This window comes from Octopus bimaculoides, chromosome 9, assembly GCF_001194135.2.
Source record: "Octopus bimaculoides isolate UCB-OBI-ISO-001 chromosome 9, ASM119413v2, whole genome shotgun sequence".
Taxonomy (NCBI): Eukaryota; Metazoa; Mollusca; class Cephalopoda; order Octopoda; family Octopodidae; genus Octopus; species Octopus bimaculoides.
The window spans coordinates 33,385,965-33,395,751 of NC_068989.1; the positions used below are offsets into that span (position 1 = coordinate 33,385,965).

At 33.3% G+C, this 9,787-nt stretch overlaps 1 protein-coding gene across 5 annotated transcripts in view; it reads left to right on the forward strand.

Moving 5' to 3' along the window:
• Nucleotides 1–9,787, forward strand: part of LOC106875106 (mitochondria-eating protein) — a 63,632-nt gene that overhangs the window by 30,948 nt on the left and 22,897 nt on the right. For all 5 annotated transcript variants that reach the window (XM_014923087.2, XM_014923090.2, XM_052970576.1 and 2 more), the window contains exons 3-6: nucleotides 1,280–1,469; nucleotides 1,938–2,115; nucleotides 6,535–6,693; nucleotides 8,061–8,233. In XM_014923087.2, coding sequence (XP_014778573.1) covers nucleotides 1,280–1,469; nucleotides 1,938–2,115; nucleotides 6,535–6,693; nucleotides 8,061–8,233 — 700 coding nt within the window. The remainder of the gene's footprint in view (nucleotides 1–1,279; nucleotides 1,470–1,937; nucleotides 2,116–6,534; nucleotides 6,694–8,060; nucleotides 8,234–9,787) is intronic.

Genomic DNA, 9,787 nt, shown 5'->3' on the forward strand with positions numbered 1-9,787 from the left:
GGTACACATTGGCAATGAGGACTGAAGGAAGTTTTTAGCAATTAAACAATCACATTAAGAGGACTGCAAAGCCAGAAGATAAAAATAGTGGAGAAATAGAAAGAAAATATGAGAGATAAATAATGAAAATGAAAATGAATCAGTTTGCTTAATTTATTGATCCTGCATCTTGTTTGGGCTAGCAACAACAAGCATCTGAAAACAATGTGCACATGAATTACATACAATGGTTGACAAGATTTTGCATGTGTAAACCAAGGGCTGGAGAAACTAACTGCCATGAATTTATAGGGAATCCATTGATATTGTAGGATAAAATGTTCCACCACTAAGTTTAACAATCTAAGATTTTGGATAATTTTTCATGAAGCTATTACAAATAAAATTAATGTTGTATTTTATTACCCTGACTATAAAGTTATTGCAGGCTACTGTATATTAAAGATTGGTATAATTGGTGATGTTGGAGTTCAAATTTTTCAGGATGCCACTAAGCGTTTTACCTGCATGTCAATGATTCTGCCAACTCCCCACCTTAAGGACTGTTAATATTGATGTTCCTTTATGTAAGACAGATATTGATTATTTTATGAATCTGTAGTGGCGCGTGTGGCCACCATCTTGGGAAGTGCCATTGTGCATGTGCAAGGGATTTGCCGTCAGCGGAAGTACCCGAGCACGTATGCGCAATGCAACAGGTGGAGAAAAAGCAATAGCGTTCGCTCTTTTTTCTCTCAAGCAGCTGTCGTGACAACACGTATCTCTCCCACAACTCGACCCCGACATGTGGTCGAAGCTTCTTTGGTATTCTAGCGGCATGCCTATTCACCCAGGAACAAAACGGCTCTACACCAACCTAGAATAAACTATTGATCTGTTGTTACCGTTATCCCTCGTGTTGTTATATTTCTGGATTTAATGATTAATATAAGAACTGGGGAGAGACGGCTGAGCCATCATATCTCATCCAATTCTTATAAATCTAACGCAGTTGGAAATTTACAACATAACTAGAAGGAACTGATAAAAAGATCACTTTTTTCAAGGAAGATGACTCCCATGTCATATAAACAAGGTATCACAAACTTGGAAATAAAAAACACTGAAATTAATCCAATAAAACAAGTATGGGAACATCTTGATAGAAGGTTGTGAACAGGGTTGTCCAAAACTACAGGGCTGAAAGAAGTATTGACTGAAAACAAATTTTATATCAAATTAATAAATGGCAAAAACCATACAAGTAACTGTAACTATTTTACTTCTTTTTCTTTTTAAGGTGGACTTTATGGTGGTGCAGCTGCTATAAAAACAAAGTTTCTTCCTTGGTTATCCCATGATTTAATTTCTGGTAATCGAATGTTACTTCCTTCCTTTGGAATGCAACTGAAAGACTATCAGTTAACTTATCAGAATAAGGAAGATGAATTAAGAACTATTCAAGCAGAGAATGCAGCTTCTCAGGACAAGTGAGTAAATAAAATATGCAATAAAGCAATAAAAAAATCTAAATTTATCAGAATCAATACGACAAGTTGAAGAGTTAGTTTAGGAAAAGGGTCAGCTCAGAAGCCCATTGTTTGAAGATGATTAATAAATTCTCTCATAACAAGTTACTTATTCATTCTGAAAGGACAAGAGAGTTTTTTTTTCTTTCATTTAGCAATTGTTTTTGTGAAATAGGTTAGAAAGGATCATTTTGGAGGGTGTTTTGCAGAGTGGAATTGAAATCAAAGTTGGCAGTAAATATGGTACCTTGATCAGCAAGGTACTGCTTACAGAGTTAAATTGTTTAAAAAACAGTAGCTAAGAGGATTTTATAGTATAGGGAAAATATAGACAAAAACATGGTGCTAATGATCAAATACATTTTTTAACTGTTTAAATGCTTGTAACTTTCAAAGAATTTATTTCTCCATCTATTCTGTATTTGATAGAGCTAAGCTGGTTGTGCCACAAGCATCTTTGAGTGCAGTGCAAGAACTTCAACAGGACCAAGTTGTGCAACGTTTTAAGGAAATGTATTACACAGACAGAATGGATGCCATGAACATATTGAAACTTTATTGTGATGATCAAATTAAACTAGAAAAAATAATCTTTACTGTTTTTCAGGTGAGATCTCTTGAATGATGAATAAGTAAGTATTTATGAGAGCTGTTTGATAGAAAAGGGTAATTATAGTGACAAGTTCAGTCAATGAAGAAACTAAGATTCAGGTTGATAACCTTTAAGCCTCATCCTTATTCCCTTCTATTTCCTTGTTTTAGAAGTTCTGAAACACTAATTCAAGATTTAGTATTCATGATACCTTATTGAAAGTACTCTGAAATTTTGAAGCAAATGTGAGCATTAGGATGAACATTGTCAAAATTTCTTATTAGTTTATTATAGAGACATCCAAAACTCAAATGTCATGCTCAGTATGCAAAGCAGGAATGTAGTAACTTGATATGTAAACCAATGCAGTTGAGGTGTATATTTCTTTCAAAGGAACTTCAGATAGATTGATAGGAAAACATGATAATATGCAATATATATTGATAATCACTTTTCTGAAGTAACTTTTTTTAGCATTGGGAAACAGAATGAAAGCAGTGTATCTGCATTACAAAGCATGTTTGTGAACTTTAGAGATTTTAGTCTTTGTTACAAATAAAGACTTCTAGCCACAAATCAGCCCTGATCTTACTGTCAGCTGTAACCTTCCGTCTTTTATTCAAGTATTATGTACACTTAACTATATTATTATATTGTTCAATATATCTCTTTTAAAACAGTTGGGTGTTAGTGAAAGAGATTTAGCTTATATTTCTTACAAATTGGATGACCACAAAGTTGCTCCTTCGAAAGCTTCTGAGAAGTATGTTGTACATATCATTGAAAATGAATTGCAGTCAGGAAAACTGCTTTGTGATTGATCTACTGTACTGAATTTAGAATCTGCTCTTAAGTTGAGAAAACAAATATGGATTAGAGACGTTAATTAGTGTATGTGAATTGATAATTGTGCTGGTATGTAATGGCAAAAGATAATGTGTGTAAAGTGAAACGGTTGCATGCAGTCTTACAATCTTGAACTGAAATTATCTTTGTCTTCCATTTTTCTGTTAATTCAATCAACTATATTTCATTTTTAATGATAGCACTTTGTGGCATTTCTTTTGGCATTAAACTCTGATACTTATTTCATTGACCCCCAAAAGGATGAAAGGCAAAGTTGACCTTCGTGGAATTTTGCCTGGTGTAGTAACAATTCAGCCAACTCACTACCTTAATAATAATAATAATAATAATAATAATAATAATAATAACTCCTAGCAGTACTCATGGAAATTCCATAGTTATTTTGAAAACAGTACAATGAAATTATATATTATTATGAAACATTTGATTTTTGAGATGTGAAAATCTATGTCGGCAATATTGAAGAAGCAATTTATTTAAAAAGTGTTCATGCAACAATGAAAAGTTCATACAAAATGCAAAGTTCTTGTTTATAATTTTAATGATTAGATTCAAATGGTATTTCTCTCTTATCTTAGGACATTTGTTTTTGCTTTTTAGGCATACTCAGTAAATTACTTGATTCAAGGTAACTTTTTTCATAGTACCAATTTGCCTGTGGACCTGGCATTAATTGTACCCATTAATGCCATTATATTCTTTTAAATCGGTTTACAATAATAGGAACTATATACTTTAATGACTATGTAATACTTATGAAGTTTACTTAGGACACTGCTGATAACTAGGGAGTTTCATTATTTGATATTATTTCAGCATTTGACTTGGTCTGAGACATTATCCACCCAATTGTAAGTGGCATTTTATTTGTGCATTGCAAAGCACCTATAGGATGAATTTTGCTTACATACCTGTATATACCTAACTATTACTACAATTCGCTATATACGAGGTTTAGTCCAATTTCATTTCCTAGCACTGTCCATCTAACCGCTGAATTACCAATACTAGTTGCCTCCCCTTAACCACTAACCCGTACATTCCCCAATTCTTCCCTCATGTATGTTATAACGTTAAGATGCTGAAGGACATAAATGGCCCTCAATGTTTTTTCACTGACTTATCCCCCGCATCTTTTTCCTTTTCTTGTTTATTTCATAAACAAATCCTTTGTAACGATTTTAACTTGTAACCCCAGTTCAAATTGTAACTGACCAATTGTGGTCCAGATGGAGAATATGTAATCGGAACCTTTCCCCCCTTAGCCATGTATTTTTTCATGACGAAAAAATACATGGCTTTCGTGATGTCAACACACATACACACATACACACACACATATAATGAATGTCATGGTGTGTCAATCAACACACGCACACATTCACTATCTGTAACAATACACACACATAGTCTTCGTGCTCTCTAAGAAAAAAAATGTTGACTTTTTGACATACACAATATTTAATCATTCAGAAATATTTTAAACTGAATGTGATTTCATCATCCGGAGTGTGTTAATTTCTGTAAATTTTTTTTATTTATTTACTTTTGTTTTAAAGTGAAAGATGTATGTACATGTATATGAAATAGACGTGTGTGTGTGAAAGAGAGAAAGAGAGAGGAAGAAAGAGAGAAAGAAAGAGAGAATGAGTGAAGGGGTGTGTTGTCATGTATATGTACATACATCGATACATATGCATACATCTTTTTTGTATGTATGTGTACTTATTTGTGTGTGTGTGAAAGGGAGAGTGTGAGTGAGTGAACGTGTGTTCTCGTGTATGTGTAAGTGGCACACTCTCTTTCTCTCTCTCTCTCAACTTAGTACCATTATAACTACTGACTTCACCTCCCTTTTCTTTGTCCTTCTGTATTAGCACTGTCTTACCTTTTGTCATCCATGTTGGTATTCTATTTTCTATATAGTGTATAGTTGTGCATACTTTTCAGATTTTCAAGCTAAAATCCTTGAACACCATCTTGTCCATGGACTTGCCAATTAGGTACTTTCTTAAGTATCTGTTTCCCTTCCTTATTTGTGATACTTTGTTTTGATCTATTTTCCATTTCACTTTTAAAATTCCATAGCCAATTTGTTTCCCTGTTATATTGAACCTCTTGGCTTCAATCTGACTAAAGGTTCTCTGCTGCTTTAGCATTAGGCACATCGTTGTCTTGATATTCATTCTCATTGCTTAGCTGTTGGTAAAATTTCCTGTTTCTGAAAAGCCTGTTCTGCTGATACTTGTTTATTCTTTGCTGTTATCTAGCTATTTTACTTGATATCTCTACTAAGCTGTTCAACTTGATTTTCAAGCCTCCGTGTCCCTTGCTTTTCCTTGACTTTTAACTCCAAGAAATTCTACCGCAACAGAAATCGCACAGTATATGAGGTGATTTACATTTGTTATATTTTCAATATTTTCAATATTTGTTAACAACTCATCCAGCTTCTTTACTACTTATGTAGTTTTTTTCATTCAATACCCCTCAAAGCTGGTTGTCTTGTTCTTTCCATAATTCATGTCTCATTAAACTGATCAGGTAAGCTCCTTTCCTGTTACAAAGTAAAAATTGCTTTCATCTTCACCAGTATTTCTCTTTTGATGAAAGGTATTTAGTAGTGGGTTTAAAAAGTAACACAGTAGTCATGATGATTTGAAGAAAGGATGGCTTTATCTGCTAGGTTTAAGTGAAGTTTTCAGGGATAACTAGTTCTGAGCAGCAGAACCTATCATAGTTGCAACAGAAGAAGGACACAGCTCAATGATGGGATCATGTTTGTAGATTTTTGTGAGTGAAAGATTTGTTACAAAATTGTGGATTTTGATTGTAATCTAGAATGTAGATACATGTAAACAGGTACATCATTCCAAATATCTGAGGTAAACTTTTGTTAAGTTAACTTTTCAGAACTCAGTATTTTCTGATTGAAAAAGAAATCCTTTCTTTGTGAGGTAGTCTAGGCTATGTAGTTGGTGTATGTTGGATATAGTCCTGTTGATATGTATAGAGTCTGTTGATTAACTGTGTTGTCATGTATATTTCAGAATGGTTATAATGTCTCTGTTCCTGTAGAACGATCTTGCTTGGTAGGAGGAGTTGTAATTGCATATGAATGAGGTTTGTACATCAAATGCAAGGGAATTAAGAATAATGTTGTCATCTGTGTTTTGAGGTGACAAAGAGCAAATCTTAAGTTTCTTCCAGATATGTATAGTATTCAATGCTAAGAGTTTGCAATTCAAAGCAAAACTTGTCAAAGATATTTGACATTTTAGCTCATCAGTTACACTAGAAGAGAGAAACTAGTAAATTACTTTGTTTATATAAATATACAGTAATTTTACTTGTTCTCTTAATGAGCGATTTTATTTTTATTCATTAACTATCAATAATTGTAGGCACCTTTTTGAGGCATAAAAAGGATGCTTTTTTTTTTATTAAATTACTTTTTGATTTTTAATTCCAATTTTTCTATACTTGTAATTTATTCTAACTTTAATCATTATTATATACCCTAGAAAATGTTTTATGATCATCATAATATATTTTCAACTTTCTTAGAAAGCCTGTTCAGCAGGACGATTTAGCCTTCATCAATATAAAGCCAAACTTCGAGATTTTTTTGATGGCAAATATGACAGCCCTCAGTCAAAGGAGCAATTGATTCAAGAGTTTATCTTCAGACTTGCTGGCCCTTATGATTTGGGAGCTATTGTGACTGTAAGTTAAATAAATAAGACTATATTTTGGCTTTTTTACATGATTCAATCTGATTTTCACTAATAATTTTTTTTTAATTTTATAATTTTCTAACATTATATTGATATAATGCTAAACTTGTAAAATTTTTGTGCATGATTGCTACTTCATCTTTTTATTTTCCTGTTTCTATGACTTTAAAAAGAATTATCCTATTACTATATCTGCCTGGCTTAAATGTTATCTAAACTAGTCAATTAAACTTCATAAAATAATTTGATCAGTTCTTTTTCTTCTATGAAATAGACTATTTTTCTGTCTTGGTTTTATTACTTCCTAAATTTTTTACCTTCTATCTTCAATCCATTTCTGTTTTTGACGTTACACCCTCTGCTGTAACTTCTCTGTAAAAATTAAATCTGAGCTTATCAACTCCCTACTACTACTCTCACCCTCTCTAAAGAGAGCTGACATCAATGGTAAATATGATTTCTAATTACACTGGAAGTTTTCCTTTCCTAATTTTTCCATGTTCACTTACTATCTTCACAACTTTCCAAACATTAGCAGATGTCACCAAATTTTCACTCTACATTGAGGACATCATTTCACTTCTTTCCCTAAAGTTGTTCTTGTTTAGAATCAAGTTAGTTCTTATCAAATTGACCTATGATCAATGGCCTGTCATTGTATTTTCTAGATTACATTATCGAATGTCTTTCTGTAGGTTGGAATTTGAGGGAGGCTGCTAAATTTAACATGTTGAGCAATCATGAAGATGGTTTGTCCTCATCACATACAAGCTTTCTTTAACCAAGATACCCTCTTTTGCTTATCTCTCCCTGAAGTTGTCATTCTTGGTAACTTCAGCTTCATAGTTCTCTCAAAGCAAAACTGCTGGTACAGAAGCTAAAATGTCAGCCTTTCTCTCCAAGGCTGATCTCATACTCATGTTTCTGATCAATCAGCTAACTCTCCAAATATTCTTGGTCTCTTCTACCTCCAGAATTCACTCATGACTCTGTTATTACAGTTTCTGTAACTATATGATCATGCACAACTAATATTGCACCAATGAGATGTGCAGTATTAATGTGTTTCACACCCTAATCTATCTAGAGCTGATAAATAGCTGAGTGATTCTTCTCACAACTAAAACCCATAACCAATCAATATAGGAAATAGATCTAATTATGGAATTTCTTTTATAATAAATTGTTCTTTTTTGTATTATTTTCATATTTTCCTCTTTATGAATTAAACATTCTACAAGTACTTTACATCTTCCATCCATGTACTTGAATTAATGTGTGACAGTCAATTGCATTAATACTTACTACAATCTATGATGATTGTTATTCCATTAAACTTATAAAATTATTTTTTAGGATGTTATTGAAGATGTGGATTCATCCTTAAACTACTTACTTCCAACTGGCTGCAGTATTTCAGTAATTCAGTCATTTATCCGTGAAGCATGTAAACTAGGTTGGAATATGGCTTGCCTGGTTATTCCCATTGACATTGACCTTGGAATTGAAACAGTTTTTGATCCAGTGAAGTATGTTTCTTCATACCAGTAAAATTTTCACTTGTTTGGAAAAGATATCCTATTTATTAAGATAACTACAACTAAGCATGTGGTTAATGATTAATTATCCATAAAGATCCATAGTAGAGATTGTGTCTATCTAATTAACACTATATAATTGATAGTTATTTGATCAAAATAGTCCAATACTTATAGAGTTGCTCTGAGAAATATTAAGAGATCTAGAAATATAAACTCAGTCCAATATCATACTATTATTGTGTTGTAGCTGATGGAGTGGTATAAGAATAGTAATGATTAAGAATAACAGAAGAAAATTCCTGATATACAGGAAATAAAATACAAGACTTGGATAAATAAAAAAAATTTAGTCTATCTAAAAATTTGGTCGATTGCAGGTATGTAAAATGGTTGTAGCCCAGATATTGCAGTTGCAGATTGTATTTCAAAATACAAATTAAGCCTACAATTTAACAAAAAAATAATAACAATAAGGTAACACAGAGATTAAGAAAATATTAAATTGAAAACCCCAGACTAGAGAAAGTTTAAGGTTTTGGGCATAAAAATTTTGAGTAGAACTGACGTTTGACCAATTATTTTGTTCAGTGCTTGACAAATAACAAATAGGAGTTAGTGAGATTGATGCAGTTGACATACATCATGAACATTTGTAGGTTTGTGTCTGTATGAAAATCATAGCTTGAGTTAGTGTTCCATCTCTGGAAAGGAATGACTGTAACAAGTGTTAAGAGTAAAATTTCAGTGATGGAATGAGTGTATTGTGTGGGCCAGAGTAAAGAGGTTTTGTTCCTCGCTAGTTCAGAAAAGCAGAATTCATTTTAATAATTGCAGAGCAGGTGGAAAGAGGAAACATTGCATCTGTGAGATAATAGTTGAAGTAAGTGTGATAGTAAGTGAACTTGTGGACTGGCTTTCTTTTGTATACCATATAAGATATTTATGTGTGTAGCAGAAACATCACCCACGCACTTTAACTTCTAACCCACTCTCTCTGCCAGGATTGCCAGATCATTTTCATAAAAGTAGCATAAAATTTTCAAAAAGTTGCAGATTGTATTAGAAAATAGCCCAAAATGAGAATTTTGCAGTTTACCAGATGGCAGTGTCCTAAAAAATGTAAAAGCATGTAGTTCTGTTACATGAAGCTCATTCTAACGAGCCTGCTTTCTGCCTTTTCGATCTCTACTACATTGACTAATATTGTATAGTAGAGCTGGTTGATTTTGTATAATGTGGTATGATGTCAGTGTCTGGGGAGGCTGACCGGAAGGGGAAAAAGGGCAGAGGGAGCCTCGATCGGGATTCGTGCACTTTTCAAACGGGGTTGTGGTCAGGACAAGACGTGTTAAGCGACGGTCTAGGTTTGGGAGAGGCAGCTGCTATTCCTGGTGTACTTTGGGTCGGGGCAAGCTTCAAGGATTGAATACCGCAAGACAGACTCGCAGTCGAGGAAAGGAAAACCGAGGTAAGGCGATTACATCTACTCGTACGCACACACCACAAGCTATTTCGGCCCCACGTGCAGAAATTCGCCGCGAT